The sequence below is a fragment of the Grammomys surdaster genome, unplaced genomic scaffold (genome assembly GCF_004785775.1).
Source record: "Grammomys surdaster isolate TR1022 unplaced genomic scaffold, NIH_TR_1.0 126133, whole genome shotgun sequence".
NCBI lineage: Eukaryota > Metazoa > Chordata > Mammalia > Rodentia > Muridae > Grammomys > Grammomys surdaster.
Window position 1 is genome coordinate 4,023,594 of NW_021620941.1, and position 27,941 is coordinate 4,051,534.

General features: G+C 50.3%; 1 protein-coding gene across 4 annotated transcripts; it reads right to left on the bottom strand.

Annotated features, from left to right (window-relative positions):
- Positions 1-953: 953 nt before the first annotated feature.
- Lrrc8a (leucine rich repeat containing 8 VRAC subunit A) lies at positions 954-27,902 on the bottom strand. Of its 4 annotated transcripts, none has more exons than XM_028757185.1 (5): positions 27,812-27,902; positions 24,883-24,991; positions 10,739-10,926; positions 6,554-8,718; positions 1,601-1,906 (listed from the first exon to the last, which is right to left on the bottom strand). In XM_028757185.1, the coding sequence occupies exons 4-5, from the start codon at positions 8,708-8,710 to the stop codon at positions 1,631-1,633; spliced, it is 2,433 nt and encodes an 810-aa protein (XP_028613018.1). In that variant the 5' UTR covers positions 8,711-8,718; positions 10,739-10,926; positions 24,883-24,991; positions 27,812-27,902; the 3' UTR covers positions 1,601-1,630. The 4 variants fall into 4 exon arrangements, with proteins under 4 accessions (XP_028613015.1, XP_028613018.1, XP_028613017.1 ...); XM_028757184.1 differs by having other exon boundaries at positions 10,729-10,926; XM_028757182.1 differs by lacking the exon at positions 10,739-10,926 and having other exon boundaries at positions 954-1,906.
- Between the last annotated feature and the right edge of the window lie 39 nt (positions 27,903-27,941).

The window sequence follows — 27,941 nt, forward strand, 5'->3', positions numbered from 1 at the left end:
GTATTTCCAAGGGTTACACCCAATGACACGACGCAGAAAACACAAATGGACGGAGAGACAGACATAATCATCAAGACAAGAGACGCTAAAACGTGCCTTAGTGTCCATGTGATTGATCTAAGGCGAGGTCCCTTCTAAGTGGGGACCCTAGTGATTGATCTAAAGCAGAGTGGCTTACTGCCACTAGATGCTAACTGTACTGTGTGCAAACCAGGTGCCCAGTACGAACTGTCCTGGAACCCCCAAACTGGGAGCCTGCCCTCACAGTGCTGACCTCTCATGCCCAATCTGCCTCGAAATGTCAGCTCTTCATGAGGGACCAGATGGTGACAGAGCTAATGCAAGCAGATGAGGCGAGTGGTGGCACTGAGCAAACCCATGATGTGGGGACGGAGTTGGGGGCAGGTGGGGGGAAGCAGCAGCTCTGGGCTCCTTAACACTGTGCATGGAGGGGCATCGTGGGGGGGGGGTAGGGGGCTGGAGCACCGTTCATCTGGGAGTTAGCCAGCCCACGTCTCCCCCGTTCTTGGCAGCTCCAGAGCCTTCCTTTTGGCTGACAGCCATGAAAAGGGTGCCTGCCAAGACCCATGGAGGAGAAGAAAAAAAAAATAACAGGACATCAGAAAAAAAAACCTTAAAAACAAACAAAAATAAAAGCCTGCCCCAGGAGAGGAGAAGAGCAAACAGCACTTTTGGACCAAGGTCAGGACAGACTGGGAAGACATCCTGGTCCACACCCCAGGGACAGGAAATTTTGTTCAATGTCTTGCTGCTTTGCTCAAGGGGGAAATACCACCCACCCTGAGACTTCAACTCACTGGCCTTTAGTGTATTTTTTTTTTAATTTTTTAAATACCCAAACCATCATTTTCAAAGCAAAACAAAAAACAAAAACAAAAAACAAAACAAAATAACCCAAACAAGCAAACAAACAAAAAACCCAACCAAAAAAAAAAAAAAAAAACCCAAAAAAAAAAAAAAGAAAACCCATGAAAAAAAAAAAAAATTTAAAATTGCTTAAAAAACTGATGGGTCAAGCCTCAGGCCTGATCCTTCCACCTGGAGGCCTGGTCTCCCACAAGCTTTGCTGCCACAGCCTCGCCCAGTGCCAATAAGGCAACCATCATGAGACTGGCTCACCCTACCCAACTCTGCCCAAGTCTGGGTGGGCACTTGATTCTCTTAGCATCACCTGAAAAGAAAAAGGTGAACACTGCCAGGGTGCTAACCACTTCCCACAGAGCTGGACCTTCTTGGGAATGTGTAAGTTATCTGGAGGGAAAAGATGGGAAGTGGAAAAAATAAATACCCAGATCTAAGTCACTCTTCCTGGGCCTCTGGTGCTGGCTCAGCCTCTGAGGCAGAGATGGCCTCCAGCGTGAAGACCCTGATTGTCCAAATACTGTACTCTGAGACTAGTCTCAGAGATTCTGGTCTCCAGCAAGTGCCTGTCCTGGGTGTACATGTTCTAGAGGGAGAAAAGGGACCAGCCCCTCAGTCCCTGTTTTCTGCTCTGGCCCAGCCTCTGCCTGGCTGGACCCAGCTGGCTGTCCAGCAGTCCTGGGAGAGCTGGGCTGCCCACTTGGCCTGAGGGTGTGCTGATGCTCTTTGTTGCTCCTCCAGGCAGTGCTCAGGCCTGCTCCTTGTCAGCTCTCCAGAGCCGTTCCTTCACCTCAGGTGGCAGTGTGCTGAATAGGTCCTCCTCCACCACCAGGCCACTGCGCTTGAGCAAGGGACACTCGCCCAACTCCACAGGTAGGCATTCCAGCCGGTTGCCCCGAAGCTCAATCTGCGTCAGGTTGGTCAGCTCACCCACTCTCGAGGGAAGCGACTGTAGTACATTGTTGCCCAGGTGAAGAGCCCGCAGCTTCCGACACTGGAAGAGCTCTGGGGGGAGCGCCTCGATCTGCAGGAGGGAGCAAAGGGCTAGGGTGAGGTGTGTAGCTGGACAGAGCCTTCACTTCAGTTCCTCTGGATCCTGACAATCCTTACTGTAGGCCCCAAACTGCCCAACAGTTACTCACAATTACTTTTCTCCAGTAAGCCATCATGACTGCCTCCAGGATGGGTCCTACAGCATCTACTACGCTAATTCTTCTGACTGTCATCTCTTGGGCTGAGGAATATCAACCTGGCAGCTACGCTTACCCCACCCACCTCCAGGGCCCTGGGCCAAGGTCCTGCCTAGCGTAACAGCAGCTTCTGAATGGAAGGCAGCAATTTCTGGGAACTGGAGAGAGTTCACTGATGGGGGCCAGAATCCCAACTAGAGCACTTCTTCCAGACCAGGCCTTCCTTATCTATCAAGTTACAAGGTTAGCTAGGGTACAGAGGCCCACCCAGTACTGAAGACTCAGGACCCCTCCTAATTTGGCCACAGGGGAAGAACACACAATATCCATGTGCAGCTGATCACAAGGTGGCCTCACTCTGAGCACAGATACTGTTTAGGGTTTTTGTTTTGTTGTCTTATAGATTTATGTATTTTTATGTGTCTGAGTCCTTGCCTGCATGTATGTATGTGCAGCCATGTGCATGTCTAGTGGAGGGCCAGAAGAGGGCATCACATCTTCTGGAGCTGAAGTTAACAAATGGTTTTAAGTAGTCCTGTGGATACTGAGAACTCAGCTCGGTGGGTGGTGGTGGTGCACGCCTTTAATCCCAGCACTCGGGAGGCAGAGGCAGGCGGATTTCTGAGTTCGAGGCCAGCCTGGTCTACAGAGTGAGTTCCAGGACAGCCAGGGCTACACAGAGAAACCCTGTCTTGAAAAACCAAAAAAAAAAAAAAAAAGGAGAGAGAAAATCCTGTTTAGAGAACTCAGCTCAGGTTCTCTGCAACAAGTACTTACATCCACTGAGCCATCAATCCAGCCTCTAAGGATTTATTCTTATGTTATGAGTGCGTGCGCGCGCGTGTGTGTGCGCGTGTGCGTGTGTGTACACCATAATAATGCCTAGTACCCACAATGGCCAAAAGAGGGTGTTAGAAACAGTTGGGAGCTGCTGTACAGATGCTTGGAACTGAACTCAAGTCCTTGGCAGGAACAGCAAGCACTGGTAACTGAAAAGCCAGCTTTCCAGACCCTATTTTTATATGTGTATATGTGTATGTGTTTTTATGTGTGTTGACCACTTGTGTGAGGGTGCCTGAGATCAGAATAGAGTATAAGGCACTGGATTGCTTAGAACTGCAGTTCCGGGTGGTTGTGAGCTGCCTGATGTAGGTGCTGGGAACTGAACTCATGTCCTGTAGAAGAGTCTCATAACCAATGAGTCATGTCTGTAGCCCTCAGCACAGACACTGCTAACTCACTCAGTGTTCAAAACCAGCAGTAAATACTCTGTGAATGTTTCATACACTGAAACCATAACTTGCCCTGAAGTCCAGCAAGTTGGAGGAGGGGCCATGATGTAAGTCTGGTTTAGTAGTGATGCTCTGTGTTTAGAAAGCAAGGAACACATCACAGGGACTGGGTAGAGCTGCACAATGCCCACTCTCAGGGACTCCACCACTCTCCCTGTGTTTCTGCTACGGAGAGGTGAAACAGTGCTATGCACTGTCTGAGGTTGCTGCCCATTTTGGTGAGAGGATGCAAGTTTTGCTTCTGGCCGCCATTCACACAGGAACCACATTCTCATTCTGCCAAATACTTCCTGTTCAAGAATAGGAAGGAAGCCTCTTGCCTTCCTCGGCCTCAGTTTCCCATGTTTGAAACACAAAGCTTGGACTAGAAATACTCATCTCCAGCATTCCTAAGTCAGAACCCTTTTTTAGTGTTGGACCTGAACGTCATAGGGAAACGAGTGTGGCTATAGTCTCATAGCTTGAGTATAACTGGTTTGTTCAAGGAGATGTCTCCTTCGCTGTGGTCAGGGGCCAGAGACGGGATAAGGTGGCTATAGAATCTGAAGTTCAGGGATATAAAAGTTAAAGGTAGATGGGAAGTGGGCCCTGCAGGACCCAGGGAGCAGAGCCTTTCCAGAGTAGCCACACTGCCTCCCTGCCCCCACTCCGGCTGCCACTGACACCACTGCCACCACCCAATGACCTCTAATGATGAAGTCAAAGGTAGTAGAGACAGTTCTGACCAGAGAGGGGTGGGGTCAGGTCTACTCAGTCAGTCCATGGCTCCAGAGGTCCCTCCTTGACAGACCTCTCCCCAGAACCTCACTACCATCACTCTGCCATCACATACTCCCTAGCCTCAGAGAAGTAAAGGTGCCTGGCTCCTTGACACGGCCACACACATCCTTTGCCCCTAGTGTCCCTAGTCCACTGAAGGATGAAAGTTGTTTCCCATCACCTTGAACCTCACCTCTGCTGTCTCTCCCTTATTAGTGTTGAAAAATGGCCTCAGGGCCACTTGGTCTTCAAATAAGGACAAGCCTTCCAGGAGCCTCTGGGATGCTGCCTCTTCCATGGCTCTTCAACCTTCCTGACCAACCATCTAGAGAAGTGCCACCTCTGAGCTCACACAGCCCAATCTGCCCTTCTGCCAGCCTTGCTGCTGGCCAGTCACAAGCTCAGTCCACATCAGTTCTTTCACTGAAGCCCACACATGAGCAGCCACATGCTCCCCACACATGAGCAGCCACATGCTCCCCACACATGAGCAGCCACATGCTCCAACCCAACTTTACTCTCCACTCGCAAGTTCACTACAGATCCTTGTCTCTCGCCCTCTCCCTTCTCCTTGATGGTTAATCCAAAGATCCCTCTTCATCCAGGAGCACAGGAAAGATGACTGAAAGTTCTAGGACAGTTCACTGAGAGCCCACAGGATGCACAACTGATCATTCCTCTGAAGACCTACACCTCCTCTCGGGTCCTGGCTCAGGTTGTACGAAACCTGAGAACCCCACGCTTCCTCCCCAAAAAGTGACCCACAACTCTCCCTCCACAGGCTCTCCCAGACTCATCTTCATTTCTGTCCCTAGCAGCCTTGTCCAGTTCAAGCCTCCCATCTCACTGCCCACCCTACTGTAGTCTCAAATCCACGAGGGCCCAGCCTGCCTGTAACTGGTCCAAGCACATTTTTCCCTATAAAAGACATCTGGATGCTTGTAGGGGTGGAGACAGGATGTGACTAAGCACTGTGCTAAGGAGGGTGTCAGAGGGTCCCCTTCCTCTAGTACAAGACAACATGCCTCCGCCAGCTCCTTCCCTAAGGGATGACCTCAGCCAATAGGCATGACACTAACAAGCAAGCCTGGTTTGAGAACCTGGGGTTGAGGGACAGAATAAGACAAGGCTGAAAGCTAGCCCACACCTTCCTGAACCCAGCCCAGCACCTGGGGCACACAGGCACTTCAGAGTGTGGGGTGGAGAGTCCATCCCAAATCCCTGAAGTAACCAAGTAACCAGCACACTACTTAGCAACACACACACACACACACACACACACACACACACAGAGGACTGGCCTGTGCAGTGCTTCCCAAACATTGTTTTTCTTCTTCATGGACTTCTTCAGAGGCTCCTGCTCTAGGGGAAACAATCAGAGTTGGACCATCATCCTTGACCATTCTCAAATGTACATAAACCAAGCCAAATAAGATTGTCCCAATCCCTCTGACATGGAGGATCTAGGCTGGTCTACACTAAAGGTCCCCAGGGACAAATGAAGGAAGCACATTCTGGGCCATGAAGAGGTGAGTCCTGAGCTAGATCTATTGCCCTCCATACCTGAGGCTGGCAGAAAGAGCTGCTGGTAGCAGGAGTGTCACAGCTGCTGAAGGCCACCACAACCCTACTCAAGAGCCCGCAGTGCCTGTCTACTTTAAGGACTGGATTAATGGAAGTGGTGGCTGAATTGGCTGTCTCCTCATCCCTAACCTCAGGCTCCCCACCTCTTACAGGAAGACGTCCTGTAGGCCTTAAGGACAAGGGAACCTCCTAGCTAACCTCCATCCAGTAGCTGCAGGCTGGTTTCCCCTGACCACAAGCCACACAAGTGCTCTGCCCTCAGCCCGTCTAACTGCCCCATTACCTCTTGGTGGGGGCTTTCCAGTCACACACAGGGCTGGTGCACAGGGGCCACCTACAGTTTCAACGGCATTGCTTTCCACAGTTCTGGCCCTCAATTTCCTCTCCAGAAAAGCAGTGGGGATGAGCTCACCCCATGGAAGCTAACTTTGTTCTTCACCACTCTGATGCAGAGAAGGGAGGACATGGGTGATGTTGGAGCTACAGAGACCATCTGGCTTTACCTCTGGCTTTACCTCAGCCAGCAAAGCGCCCACAGAGTTTCTCTCGCTGGGGAGATACAGGCTGGTCTCAGCTCAAATGTTGGGAGACAGATACCACAAACTCTACCCCATTTCAAAAGAACCTTGGTGTTGGGATTCCTATGTTATGCACACTCCTGAAACACAGGCAACACCACCTCTTACAGCATAAAACTGAACTGTGACAAGATTCTGGTTTAGCAAACTTGCAATGAGGCCTAGGAATCTGACTCCTGCTGTTTGTAGAGCACAGAGCCTCTAGAACCCGAGAGCACCAACTGTCCTGAGACACTAGTCCTCTGAGCACTCAGAGCAGGCCACTCACCCTGTTGGCTGTGACAGCCAAGTTCTGGAGGTTCTGCAGGAGGCCAATGTCAGCGGGGAGGGAGGTCAGGTTGTTGTGGCTGAGGTCCAGGTAGCGCAGTTTGCGGCAGTAGAAGAGCTGGGTGGGAATTTTCTCGATTTTGTTGCGGTTCAGGTAGAGTCGCTCGAGGTTGGTGAGGTTGCCGATCTGGATGGGTATGTAGGCAATGTGGTTGTACCACAGCTTAAGGCAGGTGAGGCGGTGCAGATGCTGGAAGCTGATGATCTCCTCAATGGTCTTGAGGTTGTTGTCCTTCAGGTCAATCTCCTGCAGGTTGTGGAGGCTAAAGATGGAGTGAGGGATGCGCTCCAGGTCACAGCGGATCAGCTCTAGCTCCGTCAGGTTAACCATCTTCTTGAGGCTGTTGAGGACGATGAGCTTGGTGCCCTCATTGTTGATGGACAGCTTCTGCAGGTGCACACCCACGTCCGTGACCACCTGCGGTAGCTTGCTCAGGTTGCTTTTGAGCCGCAGCACCTTGAGACGTTTGAGCTCCCGCAGGCCATCAATGACGATGTAGCGGTTGTTCTCTGCACTCAGGTTGCCTGTCAGGTGCAGCTCCTCCAGCGTCTTCAGGCTGTAGATCCACAGTGGGATCTCCTTGATGTCTGTGAACTTGATGTGCAGTGCCCGCAGGTTCTCACGCAGGAAGGCCAGGGCAGGAGCCTCGATCTTGGCTGCTGTGTGGTACAGCCACAGCTCCTTGAGGCCTGTGAGCTGGGCAATGCTGGGTGGAATGGTCACATCGGGTATCAGTTCCAGCTTCAGGACCTCTAACTCAACCAGGTCAAACACAGTGTCAGGGATGCCGCTGAGCATGAACAGGTGCAGCTCCAGCTTGTCCTGGGCATTTTTGGTGAGCCGCTGGCGCAGCTTGTCCAGCGTCCACTCATTGTTGAGGTTCAGCTGGCGCAGTTTGTTTTCACTCACCTCAGACAAGAAGACAGCGAAGCGCTTTGAGTAGAGAGGGTCATACTGGTCGATGAGGTGCAACATGAAGGCAAAGTCGTTCTTGACGTCTGGGATGTCACTGTAGCTGCTCTCCTCTCGGATCGACTCAAACGAGTACTTCTTGAGGGAACGCCGCAGCATCCACCACAGTGTGTACATGCAGATGAGACCGTAGAAGATGACCAAGCTGATGTAGAAGGATGCCAAGATCTTGAAGAGGGTGGCCAGAGGGTGGGCACAGCGGTAGGTGCGGTAGCCGGTCAGGCTCTCAATGTCCACGGTGCAGTCCACATCGAATTTGATGTTGTGCACATAGTAAACGGTGTAGCAGATGATGAGGACGAACTTGATCACCTTGATGATGGTCTGCCGCATGTAGAGCCGGTACACGATGTCCCCCTCCTCCACGTGGGTCCGGAACTTCTTCACCTTCTCAAACAGTGCCTTCGCCTGCTCCCCTTCCTTCTTGTCCAGCACGCCCGTCTCAGATCGGTCAACAATGCCCTGCTCAATCCGTGACTTGGTCCGCTGCAGCATGGGCACAGTGGCCTCCACATCCTCGCTGACTGTAGAAGACTTCTTGTCCATGGAGCCGTTCATCTTGCTGAAGGCTGGCTTGGGATCACTCTCCTCCACTACTGTCTCTGACAGGGCCCGTGTGGTCCATGGTGAATCGAAGCACTTGAGCAGGATAGACACAAAGTGTTCCAGCTTCGAACTGGTGCGTGGGAACTTGAACCAGAAGTTGCTACAGGCCAGGAAGATGAGGGTGTGCAGGAGCACAAGGTAGGGGAAGTACTTGGCAAACCAATGCAGGCGGTTCTCATAACACACAGCATCTACATAGTTGTACTGGTGGCGATCTAGGTCATACTTGATACCTGTGGGGCCTATATCAGGAGTCGGCAGGACTGTGGAGTTGGGGTATGTGGGCTCTGGGCTGGAAGCTGCCCAGCCCCGGAAGGAGTCGTTACAGGAGTCTTTGGTGACCCACTTACAAGGTAGGCAGATCATCTTGTCCTGGGTGACTTGCAGCGTCCCCCCAAAGACAGCAATCATCAGCATGACAATGGAGATGTAGTCAGTGAACACATCCCACCATGGCTTCAGGATCCGGTATGCTGGCTGTGTGTCCGCAAAGTAGCGGAGCTCTGTCACTGGAATCATGGTTTAACCTGAAAGGGACCCAGAAGAGGGGTTTACCACGAGGCAGTCTCACAAGTCTGGACCCCAAGGATGAGGGAAGAAGATAAAAATTCCACCACTGTCTAAAACTCCATCCTACAAGTTAGGTGTAGTGACACACACGTCTTTAATCCCAACACTCAGGAGGCAGAGGCAGGGTTCTGAGTTCCAGGCCAGCTTGGTCTGTATACAGAATGAGTTCAAGACCAGCCAGAGCTACACAGAGAATTTGTCAAAAACAAAACAAAACAAAAAAACCAAACAACAAAAACCTACCCAAACTGTAGCCCAAGGACCAGCTCCATGAAGTGGCAGCAGTGACTTGGAGGAATTTTTGCAGTGAGGAAGACCAAGAACTCAGTCTTTTTTGGTTTTGTTTTGTTTTTTGAGATAGAGTCTATGTACTCCTGGCTAGCCCAGAACTCTGTAGATAAGGCTGGCCTTAAATTCACAAAGGGATGTCTGCCTCTGTTCCCAAGTGCTGGGATTAGAGGTATACACTATCATGCCTGGCAAAACAACTTTTTAAATTACTTTATTTTATACATATGGGTGTTTGGCCTGCATGTATGACTGTGTACCAGTACATGTCTGGTACCCACAGAGGCCAGACAGGGAGTCTTATTCTCACGGAACTGAAGTTACAGAAGCTTGTAGCACCATGTAGGTGCTAAAAATTGAAGGCAGATCCTCTGAAAGTGCATCCAGCATTTTAAACTGCTGACTCATCCTCTAGCCCTCCAAACCTCTTATAAAATAAATCATGAAGCCTAAAAATCTACAAATGCAGTGGCGGCACACACCTTTAGTTCCAACAGAAGCAGGCACATCTCTGTGTGTTTGAAGCCAGCATGGTTTACATAAAGAGTTCTAGACTAGCCAGGGCTACATAGTAAGACCCTGTCTCAAAAACAATAGAAACCAAAACACATCTCCACATTTATACACAGTAGGTATAAACAGGGCTATGGAGAGAGACAGCAGGTCTAGTGAGGGACTCCTGGAGGTGGGGGTGCAAGAGGGAGGCTATGGGTAACTTCCTGTGAGTGATCTGTGGTGTGAGGAAGGAGGCTGTAAACAGCAAGTGAAGGAAAGCCTCCCCAGGGAGCTCACCTGGCTGGACTGGAAGCCTGGAAATCTGGGTCTAACTGGTGTCTAACTGGTGTCTAACTGGTGTCTGAGGCTCCAGTGGCTGGCCTAGGGTGAGCAATGCTGGACCAGGAGCTGCTTTAGGAAGAGCTGGCCTGTGCCACAAACACTAGTGTGAGAGGAGTCCCTGGAATCCCAGAACATTCTGCCGAGGAGGCTAACTAAGCTTACTCTGCTCTACAAAACTGTAGTGAGTGGGCTATAGAAAGTATCTATCCCTGGAAGTTCACTAGAGACCATCTAGAAAACTATAAAAGGCATGAGATGAAGGGAGAAACCATGGCCCAGCTAACTCGGCTGCCCTCAGCATTTTCACTAGCTTCTGGTTCGATATCTGAGATAGGGTCTTACCTAGTGTCAGGCTGGCCTCAGACTCATCCAACACACAACCAAGGATGACCTTAAGCTTCTGATCCTGTGTACTCCCTAAGCCACCACACTCAGTTTATGAGTTGCTAAATACCAAACCTAAGGCTTCCAGCATGCTATACAAGAGCTGTATCACTACTGCCATTTTAAAAAGTGAAATTATGCTTTTACTTAACACCATATGTTCTTGATCAGAGTCTAGTTTTCAAACCAATTTTCTTTTCTTTTCTTTTCTTTTTTTTTTTTTTATTTTTCGAGACAGGGTTTCTCTGTGTAGCCCTGGCTGTCCTGGAACTCACTCTGTAGACCAGGCTGGCCTCAAACTCAGAAATCCGTCTGCCTCTGCCTCCTAAGTGCTGGGATTAAGGCGTGTGCCACCACCGCCCGCCTCTCACACCAATTTTCAATACTGTGTCAAATAGGTGTAATTTTCTCAGAAGAGGATGGGACACCCAGCGGAGGGGCCTACTGTATTTTCATACTGATGTTGACCGTGGCAGTAGTAACAGGTCCTTCATGGTAATCCTCTCCACAAAGGCCAAGTGTTCCCGTCCGGTCTCTTGAGGATATCTGTGTGAGCCTGGAGGCACTGCGCACTTGGTACAAGTGGCAATAGCTACAGCAGGGTGCAGGCTCCTCCCACACTGGCTCTAAGGGACTCTCTGTCTGTCTTCTTTAACCTGTTTCACAGACAGGAAAACAGATTCAGGGAGGCAAAACACCTGCCCAATGTCAGTTTTTATCAAGTCAGACATCAGCCCACTCCTCCTGGCTAAGCTCAGGCTTCATTGCTCTATGAAGTTTGCACTCCTCTTGCTTGGGGTCCCCAAGCACAGGAGGTGCCTGATACACATGGTGTTAAAGAGACCATTGCAGATGGTCAGAGTCCCCATTCCTGGGTTCCCATTGTTTAGGTCGCCTCAGGGCCAGCAGACACTAACACCAGCCCTAGTCCTGCAGCCACCAAGACAGTTCTCCTGGTGAGGCCTGGATTCTTGGGCCAGGATGAGTGCCTATCCTACAGGAAGGCCCCAGCCCCCTAATGACCAGCTGGCTCTGTACACCACCCACACTTCTGGGAGAGAGGGGCACGGAGTGGGGAGGGCTGGCTGAATCACACAGCTGACCTCTAGCAGAGAACCGCTGAAGGTATCTTTCCTGGCTCTAAGGGCTCATCCAAAATAGCTGAAGACTGGAGAAGGGGATGGGTAAAGATTTAGGACCCGAGGGAATGAGATATCTTGTCCTATTCCTTCAGGAGACTGATTGGGGCAGACAGACAGACAGACAGACAGACAATTAGGGTCAGGTCGGCTTCTGGCTGTGACTTCCACTCCACAGTACTTCCTTTGATTTCTGGTGAGGAGTTGGGCCTGTCAATTCATGGAATATATATATACAGACAAGCTCAGCAAAGAAGTGGTCAGGGTCTAAGATGCAGGTGAAGCAGCCTGGGCAGACTGCTGAGCAGTAAGACCTGCTACCTCCCTTAGGAAGGAGACAATCCAATCTATTCATGCTAGCCACCTGCCCCTCCCCCATCTCCAAGCACATTCTGGATTCTATGTAGCCCTTCTAGGCTCTGTGAGGGTAATGAACACATCCAAAGTGTACCCCACCTCAGGCTACAGTGTGGGCTGACTCCAGAGCTGAGAGGGAAGAGGACTGAAGCCCAGAGGAGGCCTGGGCCTGTGTGACTTGTATAGCAGACAACCCCTAATGGCAGGCATATGACTTCTGCAGTTGAGCTGGCATGACCTGCTACCGTCCTCCACCTCCACAAGCCAGACTAGATGCTTCTTTAGCACAGCAGTCCATAGCATGGTGAGTAGTAAACACAGAGGCACTCTCAAAAAGAGGGTGGAAGTGGGCAGGGATGGGTGTGGATCTGGGTGTGGTAAGCAAGCAGTTTCAGGTGGATGTGGCTTGGGTAGAGCCAGCAGGGCGACCCCTCTCACTTCCTGCCTCAGGGAGGGACTGGAGTGGTGCGGTGCAGTACCCTCCAGCAGCCCAGGGAGCAAGAAGAGTGAGTACCCACACTGGGGGCAGCTCGCCATGCACAGGCTAGGAACCGGGCAGGTCCAGAATCCACTATGCTGCCCATGGCTTTCTTGGCTGGCTCTGAGACCTGATGAGATTACTACTATAAATGTAACCATTGTGCCACTCCTATGTCCCACAAGTGCTGTGAAGCAGAGCTGTGGCTCAGATGCTCCACTATCTACTGCACTGACTTTTTGTCTTGCACAACAGAAACTGATCAGTAGTCACTGAGTGGCTACCCATCGCCATGGACGTCATGGTTCTAAGTCTCTCTGGAATCACGCAGCACTGCCCTGCTTAAGAAGAGGACACTGGAGCCGGGCGGTGGTGGCGCACGCCTTTAATCCCAGCACTTGGGAGGCAGAGGCAGGCGAGGCGGATTTCTGAGTTCGTGGCCAGCCTGGTCTACAGAGTGAGTTCCAGGACAGCCAGGGCTACACAGAGAAACCCTGTCTTGAAAAACAAAACAAAACAAAACAAAACAAAACAAAAAAAAAGAAGAGGACACTGGAGCAACAGGCAGTTGTAAGTCACCTGATATGGGAACCAAATTCTGATCCTTTGGGAAAGGAGCAAGAGCCTTAACCACTAGGCCATCTCTCCAGACTCTTTTAAATAAAAAATAAACATAAAAAGAAGATTTTTTTTTTTGAGACATGGTTTCACTGTATAGTTCAGACTTGCCTCAACTCAGCAATCCTCCTGCTTCAGTTTCCTAAATGCTGGGATTGTAGGCACACAGCACATACTCTGCTTTTCCTCTAAGGCTCAATACTATCCCCTATGCCCATTTTACATGAGGACACAGGCTCAAGACAGACTGCACACCTAGGCACAGTGCAGCCCAGACAATCCACACCAATGAGCAGAGCTACCTGCCAGCTGTTCTGGACGTCCCTGAGTGCGAAGGGAGAGCAGCAGAAGGATGAGAAGAGTACCTGGGAGTAGGACCTTCCTTCAGGAAGTGACCTGCAGGCTGTCTAGCTTCTCTGTCTGGAAGGAAGCAAAGACTGCAGGAAATGTGCCTATATAGTGTAAAATATGGGCCAAAGATGTGAAAGGCAAGTGACAAAATCCAGTCTTCTGCCCCTCCTTTGCACCCTACCCCAGATCATTAAACAGGGCTTGGGCCCTGGGACCACTGTCATCACCACAAACACTCCTTGTCCTGACCATGCCTCTTGCTGCTGCAGCAGGAGAGACACTACCTCAGTTTCCTAACAGTCAGGCTACCATTAAAATATAGCAGGACCAAGGCTCTGCAGAGGAGCAATAGACAGGGGTCAGGCTGGCTCTGCTACACTCTAGGATGAGTCAGGCAGGTGGCTTTCCCTTTCTGTGCGCTGACTCCTTCCTGAGATAGTGCCAGGTTTTAGGCCAGAGCCTAGAGATGAGAGTGAGGGAAGGGAACAAAATAGACACCCCACCCAATGTCGTAAGCTTTCCAGCACTTGCTACTGAAAGAAAAGAATGTGGACGCAGTCATGAAGGAGACTCCAGGAGACTCCAGGACACTAAGATGAGAGGTAGACAGGGTCCAGCACACAGTAGGTGGACAAACAACTGGGAATGGAGAGGCTCTTCATTTGCTTACAAGGAAAAGCTGGCCCGGAACACTAAAGCTATAAGGATGCACTCCTCTGCACCTACCACTGTGAGGCTCTCCACGTGAGAAAAGGAGGCAGAGACCTAAAATGGGAGCTTAGGTTTCTAATCAACATACACTTTCCTTCTGATTAGAAAACTATTTGGAGAGCCTGGAGAGATGGATCCACAGTTAAGAGAACTGGGTGCTCTTCCAAAGGACCTGGGTTCAATTCCGAGCACCCACAGAGCATCTCACAACAGACTATAACTCCAGTTCCAGGGGATCTGACATCCTCACACAGACATACATGTAGTCAAAACACCAATGCACATAAAATAAATACATCTTAAAAACAAACAAAATTTTTTAAGAAGCCCATGGTCATGGCTCAAAGGGCAAGTACTTGGCCAAGTCCTGGGTTCCATTCTTAGCACCAAAAAATCAGAGTATAAGATCTAAAATAAATTACAGCCTTAAAGAAGGAAAGGGAACAGCTGGCACTTGGGTGTGGAGATCAGGTGTTCTACATAGCTCTGAGATGGAAGTTCAGAAGGCAATAGGGAAATGGGTCAGGTCAGGTCTCTGCCCCAAGAAATGAAGGTTTGGAGACTCTCCTAAATGGAGAACAAGGATGAAAGGGTGTGAAATAGGCTAAGAGAAGGCGGAAGATGCTGTACCTTGCCACGCTACAGTCGCTGCTTTTCTTTTCTTTGTAAGAAAGGGTCTCACATAATCCAAGTTGGCCGGCAAATTGCTATAGAGCTGAGGATGACCTACAGCTCCTGATCCTCCTGCCTCACCACTCCAGTTTACAGAGTACTGGGGATCAAGCCTAGGGCCTCATGCACACCAGGCAAGCATCCACCAACTGAGTCATATCCCCCAGCCTCATTTGTTCTTCTAGAAAGATGACTCAACGTCCTCTAGAGACTATGTCCCAGACCCAGAGGGTCAGTATGGTGGGAGACCTCTCAAGATGCTCACAAGAGGGCAGGAGATGCCTGACAAGAGAGAAAAGGCTGGGAATTCTGTATAACACAGATCATCTGGGCCTCATCGCAGGCCCCTGAGCAGAGTTTGGGGTGTGGAAGGTGGAATGAGTTTCTCAAGCAGACTGAGCTGAGAAAACAAAAGTAGGCCAGTGCCTGTTCAAACCACAGGACAGACACAGCCCAGGAGTGTTCACACAGTGGGCATAAGGATCAGGAAACCAAGTGCCTGCTGAGGGTAGACACGTGAAATGTCTGTTACATGATCAGAGGATGAAATACTATACAACAAATAAAAGTGCATTTGTGCAAAAACACTTGACACAAGGACAGATTCAAAGTCTGCTGTGTGACACTGGTGACAAGAGGACACTCGCTCTTGCTGCTCTTTCTTTCTCCAAGCTGACCTCTTTTTATTATAAGCACATTGTAATCGATAATTAAGGGGAACCGGTTCGTTCTCTTTAGATTCACTCATTTATTTGGAGAGGGGTATGTGTGGAGGTCAGAGGTCAACTGTAGGCTTTAGTCTCTCTTTCTACCATGTAGATGTGGGTACTGAAGTCAGGTTAGCCTTGGCAACAGCACCATGCCTGCTGAGCCACCTTCCTGAAGGCCCTGCAGTCCTCTTTCCTGTTGACTCTTCTTGAAAGACTTTCAGAGATGACATTTTTATCTGGCGGGCTGGGGGAATGAGGAAGATGGCAACTCCATGTTTGAAAAGATCTTGTACATGTAGTCCATAACCCCTGCCTTTCAATAAGCATGTCTGGGAGTGAGTTTTGTTGCCAGAACAAGATTGTCTCTCTCTAGTACTGGGACTTGAACCTAGGGCCTCACCTTGGACTGACCTACTTCTCAGCCTGAGCATTTCCAAGCTTTGTTTCAGTTTGGTTTTGTTTAGTTTTGTTTTTAGATTTCTTTACTCATATATTTTATGTATATGAGTGTTCCCTCTTCATGCACACAAGAGGGAATCAGATCCCATTACAAATGATTCTGAGCCACCAAGTGGTTGCTGGGAATTAAAATTTCTGCAATAACAGTCAGTATTTTTACCTCCTGAGCCATCTCTCCAGCCCCCTTGCTTCAGGTCTTTAACTTCCTGGAATTTGTTGCTGTGACAATTGTGACCCTTGAGGCTGGCACAGCTTTGAGGCTTTCAGTAATACTGTCACATCTGACCTTCCCAGCTCCTCACACTTTGTTCAGCTCTGTGCATCTGTCCTTCTGTCAGATCTCTGTGACTCACATAGTAGAAGGGGGACAGAGCTCTAATGTGACCTTGACACTTTCCTAAGTCCTTGGGCTACTTCTTTATGCACAAGCCGCCCCCAGGGGCTGGTTCTCTCCCATCCTCACACTTGAGAAGGCCCAGCAGGCAGCAGTGGCTGCTGTACAGGTTACCACGGTAGTGAGCGCTCCTCCTCCTTCCAATCGGTACACTCTCTGCCCCAAAACATTATCCCACAGATGACCTCAGGACAGCTCCATCCTTGCCAGGTCCTGCCACATCCCAGACACACAGAAATGTATTCTATACAAGCCATGCATGGGAGTAGAAGGATCAAAGAAACAACCCAGAGAGCCACTGCTCTCCCCTACATGACAGGCAGACAGATGGCAGAGGAAGAATAGGACACAAATGAGTTCAAATTCATCCCCAGCACAAAATATTCTTGTGGCCCAAGCACGAAATTTAACCCAAATGTCTGTTGTTGTACTTCTATAATAGGAATGCCTCCGCTTCACAAATCTGTACACAATGACCCAGATAAAGTCCCGGGGATACAAGCATAAATAAAAGGCTGCTGACAGGGAGGGAGGGGGTGATCCCCAAAAGCAGCCAGTCAAGACAAGGCTATTGCTCCAGTGACACCAAGAGCAGTTCCAAGGGGTCAAATCCAACAGGAAGTGAATCCTCAGGGAGTGGGTTGCATAATGGGGATGGAGTTTCTATTTTGCAAGATGAACCTTTGTTAGATAGAGGAGGTGACTACTGTACAGGGAGGAATACATCCACCACCACTCCTGCCATCCAGCAACCTTGACCTAAGGCACCAGCCTGCACCCCAACAGTGAGAAGAAGGACCTCATACTACATGTGGATCATACAATAAAGACAAAGTATGTATGAGCCCACTCTTTATTTTTGTGCCTTCTCACCTTCAAGTCTACTTTTTTTAAGCCTTTAAAACTTTGTTTGTTTGTTTATGTTTTTGAGAAAGGCAAGAGGCAAGTGTGGTGGCGCATGCCTTTGATCCCAGCACTTGGGAGGCAGAGTCAGGTTGACCTCTGAGTTTAAAGCTAGCCTGCTCTACAAATTGAGTTCCAGGACAGCCAGGGCTACTCAGAGATACACAGAGAAACTGTCTTGAAATACAAAACAAAAGAGGAAGAGAAAAAGGCAAGCAAGCAGAGTTTACAAAAAAAATAAAGTGTTTGTGTGTGCACCTGTACACATGTGAGAACACACCACAATACAAGTGCAGGTCAGAGAACAACCTGAGGGAGTCAGCTCTCTCCTTCCGCAGAGTAGCAACTGAGGACTGAGCTCAGTTGTCAGGCTTCGTGGTACCTTCCCTCACTGGCCCACCCTGCTCACCTGGCATCTAAAAAATACCTTAGGCTGAGACCCCTTTGAGATGAAAAGACCTTGTCTCATGATCAAGTATCAGATCTCCTACATATTAGGTGTTTACATTATGATTCATGACAGTAGCAAAATCACAGTTATGAAGCAGCAACAAACTAATTTTATGGTTGGGATCACCACAGCCTGAGGCACTGTATTAAAGGATGGCAACATTAGGGAGGTTGGGAATCACTGCACCACGTCATAAGACTGACCCCATGAGCTGTAGCAGCCTACCGTAAACCTGTTCTTATTCGAAAACAGTCTATCAGTTTAAAAAAACAAAACAAAATAAAACAAAACCCCTCATTACTGCATGTATGGAAAAGCAAATAAACTCCCTGAGATTAAGTCAGATGGTGAGTAAGGTCGTGGGGTTCTCTCTTCTCTATCTTGCAACTTACATATCATGGGCTTTTAACTAGGAGACACACGTGAGAAAAAGCCTTCAGCCTTGTATGACAGCTGGGGACTGTGCTACACTGTGAGGAAAGGTCAGCATGTGCTCCCCGACGTTGTAACACACCACAGCCACAGTAACTCTAATCTAAGGGGGCAACACATAGGGCAGGAAGAGCTTGGAGAGGGACGTGCCATTCAGCCATATCCCCTAGGCTATCTCAACTGTAAGGAGGGACCATGGCTGTCCAGAGTGCCACTGTAGGAACTGAGGACAAGATGTGCTGCACCTGTTTGAAACCTAGCATGGCCCAGACCAACTTGCCGTCTCAAAAGACCCTCCCACAGTTCTGTTGTCTCCGTCTAGGAGGGTAGAGTACCTTCCTGTTTCCAGGGCTCAGGAAAGGCCACTAGAGCCAGTCCTCAGGCATTGTGTCCCATCTTCAGGGCCTCCCTTCCCCATCCTTCCTCCTCCTTTCCTTACCCCTCCACTTTCACACCTCTTCTCTTTCCTCAAGAGGAGTCTGTTACTCAAGTTACTGCAAAGCCCTGGTATGGATGATTCTCCAGCCTCAGCTACCTGAGCAGCTGGAACTACAGCAGTGTGCACTGCACCTAATTTCCTGGTGATGCTGGTGCTTCTTCTTCTTTTTAAATATTTATTTATTTTATTTATACCGTCGCTCTCTTCAGACATACCAGAAGAGGGCATCAGATCCCATTACAGATAGTTGCGAGCCACCATGTGGTTGCTGGGAGTTGAACTCAGGACCTCTGGAAGAGCAGTCAGTGCTCTGAACCACTGAGCCATCTCTCCAGTCCCTGTTGATGCTTCTTAAATACACACACACACTCAGATTACATGTTGCCCCCCTACCATCTGGAGAAAGACCACCAAAGCATCCACACCCAGAGACTCAGGCAGCTCCTACACCCGGGCTACAGGCCCTCTGAGCTGCAGAGCACAAAGAGCCCTTTGTTGAAGAACAAACAGAACCAAAGGGAAAACTTCCCTGCAAGCGGAGGGAGACTGTCCCTCTAAAATGCTCCTGGGGAAATGGAAGGGCTGGTCCTTAGAGGCCCAGTGAGACAGAGTGGCTGGCTATGTCCCTCCACACCAAGGGCTCAGGCCTATGAATCTGCCCTAGGGTTTATGCTTCCTCACTACTAGGCCAGGAGGAGGGAGAATGCCTCATCCTCATGGGGTATACAGCCCCCTATCCTGGCCAGACCCCTAAACCCAGCTGGAATGAGTAAGAGACTGTAGGCTGGGGGCTTACCCTGCACAGGAGGGCACTCCCTCCCCTCCTGGGAAACAGCCTAGGGGAGATGGCAGGCTGGAGCAGGAGGGTTAAAGTATCTAAACTGCTTTGGCACTAGGGCAGGGCTTCCCAAACAGGTCTGTCCTCTGCAAACCCAGAAGGGTGTGGCTGTGTTGTGGTAAAAGGTGACAGGCAAGGGTCACCTCCTGGACTACCCCCACTGGCCACTAGAATCTAGTATACAGCTCAGCTGCTGAAGCTTAGACCCAGCCATTGCCCTTGCTATGTGCCCAGCACTTCTTGACCCTCAGCTTCCAACATCATGGCAAACCACTTGGCGGCTCCCAACCTCAGCAGTGAGTGACTTGGGAAGAGACTTCCATCTCATCTGTAAAATAGCTGTAATGTTTGTTTCTTTTGGAGGACTGCAGTGGGGACCGAATAAAGTGGTTCCCAAAAAGCTTTTGGATCATTTCGATGCAGTAAGAATTTTTACTATAGTTATTTGAGATGTTGTCCAGGCTGCCTTCATAAACTCATGAACTCCTCCTGTCCAGCTCCAAAGCAGCCTGGACCACAGACTAGTGCTGCTGCTCCCAGAACAGGAGGGCTGAAAGTCCTTTATAATGTGAAGAGCTTGAGGTCCAGAGTCGTTAAGTGACTTGATGTTACAGGACCTGTTGGCAAGATGGACCTAGATCTGACTTGCCACTGTGCCAAGCGGTTCCTAAGACAACAGGTCTCCTCAGCCTTGCTTGTATCCACAGGCTTTTTAAGATGCTTCTTAGGAAGAGCCTCCTCTTGACGAGGCATAAACAGAAATGAGGCCTTTGTAAGCAGGTCATACTCAGGAGCCTCTAGTACTTCAGGTGTTAAGGAAACTGGAGCCCAATTTTGGGTCTGCATCCCTGGGAGAAAAGTAGCCTTGAAGATTGGTCATGACCTCTATGAGCAACTGTTGTCTTCTGAGACTGTTAAGAAACACAGATGTAAGCACCCTGGACAGGCTGCAGACACATTGACTGTGGGTCCAGGAGGTGTAAGCACCCAGAACAGGCTGCAGACACATTGACTGTGGGTCCAGGAGGTGTAAGCACCCTGGACAGGCTGCAGACACATTGGCTGTGGGTCCAGAAGATGTAAGCAACCTGAACAGGCTGCAGACACATTGGCTGTGGGTCCAGGAGGTGTAAGCACCATGGACAGGCTGCAGACACACTGGCTGTGGGTCCAGAGGAACTAGGTGCTGGCCTGGACAAGCAGGCAAGGGGATCCAGGTAAAGGCAAGCTGTCTATCCACTCCCCAAATCAGAACCCAAGGAGCTTGCTGGGGAATGCAAGGTGTCCCTAGGCCAGGATTTTGTCATGCTACCTGAGCTGCTGGGCACACATTTGTCATGCTGACTATCAGAGAGGGCACAGGTTTGGCAGATGTGCCTCTGAGGTGGGGTGGCATGTGAAACATGGAATTTTACAGCCACTTTTACTCTACGGGGAGTATGAGGCTGTAATGCAGCAAGCAATTTAATGTTGAGATTTGAAGTCCTCAAGCGACAGAAAGAACTTAACAGGAAAGACCGGGACATCTGCAGTGGAGTCACAGTCTTCCAAAACCTCTGTCTCATGAATCCTTCATGAGAGAAGGTAAAACCCATCACACACACACATACACACAAGCACACAAAGAAAGACACACATACACAAAGACAGACAGACATGCACATACCGACACACATACACACAAAGAGAGATAGGCAAACATACACACACACAAGTACACAAAGAAAGACACACACACACACACACACACACACAAAGACAGACAGACAGACACACACACACACACACACACACACACACAAACTAAAAAAAATCCAACCTGGTTCTGGAGGAAGCTCCACTCTACTCCCTCCTGTCTTCAGCCTAGGGGATTTTTGTCTAAAGGCTGGCTGGAGCTAAGAGTGGCTTTCTGGTCAGTGTCCCACGTATAGACTGCAGACCACCAACTTGACCACATAGGGAGCTTCTGCCACATGCAGACTCCTGGGCCCAGTCCTCCAGGACTGACTCCAGGTCTGGGGCCTGGGTCAGTGGGCACCACACTGTAAATACTCTGAAACTGACCTCAAAGTAAGAGATAGAGAAGAGCCGAGAGGGTGGGGTAGATGAAGCACAGGTCGCCAAGACACTTTCTGCAGTTTTAGGTCTGCTGTGTGTTCCAACTTACAACTCGAGGTCGTAACCACATCTTCTAACCCCTGGTCTCTTTGTGTGTCTGACAGCAAAAGGACAGCACACACACGGCTGGGGTGGAAGTGAATGCTGTGACCCAACAGGCTTCTTAGCACCAAGCATGTCCATGGAGGATAGGGTGTTGGAAGGAGGGGAAGGAGGAGGGCTTGAGCCATCAGCTACTCAGGAGCCAGCTTACATCTCTGAGAAGCAGGGAGACTGCAAGGGAAGGGCAGAGGAGGAACTGGAGTGAAGGTTGGGGAGGGTCTAGGAGAGCCATGCAGTCAAGTGGGCACCAGGAGCTCAGCAAAGAACACAGATCCTGCCAGACAACACTCCACTGACTCCAGCTCTCAGGCTTGTCTCACTATAAAACTCCTGGGGTTTTGTTTGTTTGTTTTGAGACAGGATTTCTCTGTGTAGTCCTGGCTATCCTGAACTCACTCTGTAGACCAGGCTGGCCTCAAACTCAGAAATCCGCCTGCCTCTGCCTCCCAAGTGCTGGATTAAAGGCATGCACCACCACCACCCGGCTTATAAAACTCCTGTTGATGCTGCGTATGGAGGTGCTCACCTGCAATCCCAGCACTTGGGAGGTAGAAGCTGGCGCAGCAGGAGCTCAAGGCCAGCCTGGGCTGTATGAGATTCCATTGTGTAAAAAATGCTGATATAACCGGGCGGTGGTGGTGCACACCTGTAATCCCAGCACTTGGGAGGCAGAGGCAGGCAGATTTCTGAGTTCGAGGCCAGCCTGGTCTACAGAGTGAGTTCTAGGACAGCCAGGACTACACAGAGAAACCCTGTCTCGAAAAAACAAACAAACAAACAAAAAATGCTGATATGGGGCTAGAGGGATAGCCCAGCAGTTAAGAGCACAGACTGCTCTTCCAGAGGTCCTGAGTTCAATTCCCAGCAACCACATGGTGGCTCACAACCATCTGTAATAGGATCCAATGCCCTCTTCTGGTGTGTCTGAGGAGAGTGACAGTATACTCACATACATAAAATAAATAAATGTATCTTTAAAAAAAATGCTGATATTTAACTGTGCCCAACAGTGGCTCTGTAGACTCAAACAACTGGGAAGCCCTTTTCCTTGTCTTCCAACCCATGGGATTTCTGTCTGAAACTCTCTGTGGCCAATACAAAACTGACCTGGAGGTACTGTAAGGACAGTCAGGTCTAATTTACAACTCAAGTGTCTGCACGGGACAGACTCAGACATATACAGCAATCCAATTCCACTCAAATGTTACAATTCTCCCTGACCTCCACCTGGGCCCCAGCTTAGGCAGACAGCAGAGACTAAAGCTGGCAGGTCACACCTCAGGCCACCGTGATGGACTCTACACTGTTTACAAGTAGAGAAGGAGTTCCCATCTCATGTAGGCACTTCCTCTGGCTTCCTGTTCTCCACTGCCCAGAAAGGCAGGCTTCAGCTCAGGCCTCCTCTCCCCAGGGATAGAGTTCCTCAACAACCAACAGGAAGCTCCCACAGGGCAGGGCAGTCACTGCTGACCTTGTTCCCATAAACAAAAGGGTATGACAGCACCACACACCAGGTGTTTTCCACCTCCCTCTGATGTAATGCCCACACAGCCACAAAGGACCAGCAGGGCGCCAGGAGTTCTGCAGCAGAAATGTGCCTTCTGTCTGCCAGTCTCAGCAGCCTGTCTGAGTCTGTCCCGGGAAAGAGCTCTAGATACTGGCTGCCCTTCCAAGAAACAGGAGAGCTAACAAGCAGGTAGCCCCAAGTGACCTGACTTTTATAAAGTAGGCATCAGAGAATAGAGGGGTGTGTATGCATGTGTGTGTGTGTTTGTATCTGTCTGTCTGTCTGCCTCCTATTTATCCAGTCTCTGAAGATGGGGTCAGGATTTTCCCTTCTCTGATGTTAGAATCTAAGCAATATGAAGGAGCACATCTGTATATCCAGCCCTCTAGAGGCTGAGGTAAAAGGATCCAAAGAGTTTGAAACCAGGGCTGGAAAGATGGCTCAGGAGTTAGAAACACTTATTGCTCTTGGAAAAGACCCAGGTTCAATTCTCAACACACACATGGCAGCTCACAATTGTCTCCAACTCCAGTTCAAGGGAATCTGAAGCTATCTTCTGACTTTCAAGGATACCAGGCACACCGTGGTGTACAGACATACATGCAGGCAAAACATTCATCATTCATACACATAATGAAATAAAACTAGAGAAGAGGGAACTGGAGAGATGGCTTGACAGTTAAGAGCACTGTCTGCATTTCCAGAGGTCCTGGGGTTCAATACTCAGCACTCACACGGCAGTTCACAACTGTCTGTCTGTAACTCCTGTTCTAGGGGATCTGACATCGTCACACAGACATACATGCAGTCAAATCAACAATGTACATAAAATAAAGATAAATAAATAATTAAAAAAAAAAAAACTAGAGAAGGAAGAGGAGGAAGATAAGTAGTAGTAGTTGTTGTTGTTTTTTGAGGCTAGCCCAGGAGTAGCCAGCCTGGGCTACACAGATGTTGAAAGGAATAGTCACCACCCCAGCTACAAGAGACCTTGCCTCAAAAAGCAAAGCAAAGGAAAACTATACCAAGTATAGGAAGATATTTCCGAGAGATCCATATGTGGCCATGTAAGTGTGAGGGCTGCTCTCACTCGTCATGCTTGGGAAAATGTCCTCAAGGCTCTGACGAGTCCCACAACAGCCACACAGTTTTCTAACTTCAGTGACCAAAGGAGCACCTCTTGGGAAATGTGTCACAGGTAGCAGCACTTGTAGCTATCCACACAAGGAGATCTGCAGGGAGGGACAGGTGGTGCTAAGAGTCGCACAGCCCTCTCTTTAGCACCTTTCTGAGAACTGGTGTGGAGAAGGCACTAAGCAAAGTGTCTCAGAAAGTATTCTTCGCCGAGAGCTGGCCTGTGCTGACAATGCTGTGCAGTCTGCAGAGCACACTGTTAAAGGACCGCAGCAGGATCATTTGCCAAAGCCTGCGCAGTGGTCTCTGTCCAGTGCTGACCCATGTACAAGCTGACCCATGTACTGCTATAAAATCCCACCAAGAAAGCTGAAGCTGTGGATTGAACTCAGCTCCTGTAACTGTCTGGGTCTGGTCCTCTGTTCTTGCCTCAGTCCCCCAACCTCCTTCTTTGTCTCAGCTTTTCCTGAAGGAATTGCAAGAGGCCTCAGCATTACCCCAGAATGATGTTGTGTGCCTATAATCCTAGGACTGGGAGATTGAAGCAGGAAGATCAGGAGTTCAAGGCCAATCTCAGATACACAGTGTTTTGAGAAATAACTTAAAGGTAGAACGCTTGTCTAACACATGTGAGGCCCTGGGCTCAACCTTCATTACTGAAATAGAACCCAAAACATCAAAGCAGAGGGAGCAGGCACCACTCAGATGCCCTGGATCCTACACAGGTCAAAGGACTATGAAAATGGAGGTGTGCTCATTCCTGGGAGAGGCAGTACAGAAAGTCTGGAAAGAGCCTTACCCTGAGATGGCTCTGCTATCTTTGTGTTGGCTGTTGGTGCTGAAGCTGGTCCCTGTCTGGATGCACAGGGTCCTGACATTCCTTTTGCTCCATGGACGCTGCTGCTGCCCTATGAGAAAGGGTGAGCTACAGTCAACAGGCACGTTTGTGGCTCTCAAAGATACTTATATTGTTCACAGAGGGTTTTTTAGAGCACCTGGAAATAAGTGACAGAGCCTACATGGGGCTCTAGAGCAACAGGAGCTACCAAAAGGGGTCTGCCCCACAGATCCTGGTTCTCCAAAGAGTCCCCAAGGCAGCCTTTTCAATCTGGAGGCAAGGTTTGGCTAGGGACTCAGGCTCAGCCCTAGAGCCAGACCAAAGGGTTAGTACAGTTTCTTAGGAGAACAGGTATCTGGTGAGCCCTGGGTGTGAAGAGAAGGATCCTGGCAGGAGGCACAGCACTGGCGGGGAGAAGAGGAGAACAAAATGCTGCAAGCTACTCTTTGGTCACAGCTAGTCCTGGAGGTGGGAAATGGCGAGAGAGGAATGACAAAGGCTGAGCCAGGCCAGAAGAGGACTGTCACTGAAACATAAGGACACACTCTCCACAGTGAGCAAGCACTCAACTACCTACCGATGGGCACTGTGCTCTGCATCTTACCAAAGATAGAGAGAAGTGTGGACACCACTCCAGACTGGGAAGACAGCAACAGTAGCCTGAGATGGGAGTGTGGCCCAGCCATGAGGGAGTTAGAGCATTATAGCAGTAGTTATCAGGAAGGAAACAGCAGACACCAGGACCTGGGATTCAGGATGTCTAGGAGGGGCTGGGAAACAGCTGTCACACTTATTGAGACCTAGGTTCTGGTAAAGGATGGAAGTCAAACTCAGTCCCTCAGCCGCAGGAAGACAAGACAGGCAGGCTGTATGTGACCATGCAACAAGGCACCTGGAGTCGAGAAGGTGCAGAGGCCACCCAGTCCACCTCTGCCCCACCCTCTGTCTCACACAGGACTGGAACACCGCTGGTGCTGGACAGTCACTTGCCCACTTCACAGCCATGGCTGAAGTAGGACTCCGGACTCACTGACTCTTCTAGTCCCTTCTTGAAGGACATGTACCCTGGATAGCCTGCTCAATAACCCAAGACTCCCTCCTCTCTCCTCTGGGCTGCTTCAGGACCACTGTAGTCTATATTTATTTAATGTCTGCATTTAGTCCTCCCGAGTTATCAGGAGGTGTTTGCTGGTCAGCCTGTGCTTCAATGTTTCTGTGTAAAAACCTGGACCCATCTACAGTCTCAGGACAGTGAGCTGGGAACAGGCTGGTTTTAAGTCTTCTAGGCAGCAAGGTGGGGGCTCTGCCCCATTAGGATGACCCTCAGAAGCCCATGCCTTCCACAAAGGCCACTCAAATTTGCAAGGAAACTCCATCCAAGCAGATGTGCTATGGTATGGAGAACAAGTGTGAGAGGTTGCCTCCTGGGGGTGGGAGGTGTTGTCAGATGCTTCTCTGGTCCCTGCTTTGTAAACCATCCCCAAAACAAGTGGCGCTTCAGACCCCAGGAAGGCTCCAGGAAGTTGTCCTCCAGCACTGCTAACCTGTCCTTGCCTGTCCAGGACACCTGGAGGAGAGCCTGACCTTCAAGGAAACAGTGTATGATGGCCTAGTCCTCAGGCACCACCCCTGGACCTCTGAATACACCCCCACTCTCCTACCCTCAATGGTCAACTTATTGTTCCTGCACTGTCTGTCGGCCAGTGTGTCGGTTCCAGAGGGATGGCAGAGTTAAAGGGACCACTGACACACTTGCAAGGTAGGAAAAGACCTTGTGGCCTCTGGCTACTCATTTCTGTCTCCAATATTCAACACACAAACATCCCCTGTCCTCACACACACTCTCTCCCCTCCACACCTCATCCATAAAGCTGTCCTAGCTGGAGCAGGGGATGAGGAGGCAGTACAAGTGTGCTGTCCTACAACTATCACTATGCCAGCCGAGTTCCCATCAGGAGAAGGCTACCGCAAACTAAATGTGTCCTTCCCAAAAAAGACAGCGACTGCATCAAGCAGAACCAGCCCATCTCGATTCACTCCAGTCCAGAGGAAGGAAAGGAATCCTTACCAAGGAAGGCTCATGAACCCAGGTCTCAAACAGAGGTTAGAGGCCCACGTCTTTACCTAGCACTCAGGAAACAGACAGAGCTCGAAGCTAGCCATCCTGCTTTACATAGAGAGTTCGAGGGGAGTCAAGACTACATAGTTGAGACCCTGTCTCAAAAACCAAACTCCTACCCCTGCCTCCGTCATCCCCGGCTGTTTCTTCAGCTTGGGATCATCTTTGCTGACCTCCAGCTCACCAACAACATCCTACATCTGTTACTCCTGCCCAAGAGATGCACAAAACAGGGACAGATCCAAACGGACTTTCATATCAGGAGCCACTCTTTCGGGGACCCGGTCTGAGCAGGGTCTCAAAGGTCTGTGCTCCCGTCCCCATAGCAGGGGACAGTCCGGGAGATCAAGAAGAGGGAGTGGTCCAAGGAAAGAAGCCGGCATCGGGAAGCCCAGGGCCAAAAACTGAAAGCTGCTGGGGTAGCTGTCAAGAGAACCCCCGGGTGGAACCTCTGGGAAGGGGGCGCGTGCGCAGAGGGGCGCGGATCTGCGGGACCAGCGCGGCCTGAGGAGTGCGACGGAAACTCGGGTGAGAGGCGCGCGCGGAAAACAGGGTGCCCGGGAGGGGGCTCGCGCGCCGCTGCACGGCCTGGAGGGTGGAGTCCGAGCCGGCGCCCGCGGGAGGCAGGGCGGAGCGGAGGCGAGCGCAGGGCCGGGGTGGCCGGCGCCCTCGGGCAGCAAGAGCCTCCCGAACTTGAAGGGGCGGAGCGCGCGTCCGAGTGGGTTCCGTGAGGTGACAGCGCGCGTCTCAACCCCCACCCGACCCACTCACCTGGGCTCGCCGCTCGCAGCCGCCCGGCAAGCAGCCCTGGCCCTCCACCACCCAGTCCGGCCGCCGGCCACCGCGCTCCTCCGGCGCCTCCTTTTGTTTGTCCCTCACTGCACCACTCTGCCTCCCCGCC

What these genes read in the sequence shown, in the direction of transcription:
- Lrrc8a (XM_028757182.1), bottom strand. Translation starts at nt 8,710, where the DNA reads ATGATTCCAGTGACAGAGCTCCGCTACTTTGCGGACACACAGCCAGCA. An exon ending in TGGCTGTCACAGCCAACAGG is followed by an intron (nt 1,907 to 6,553) that starts GTGAGTGGCCTG and finishes TCCCTCCTGCAG; the next exon opens with ATCGAGGCGCTCCCCCCAGA.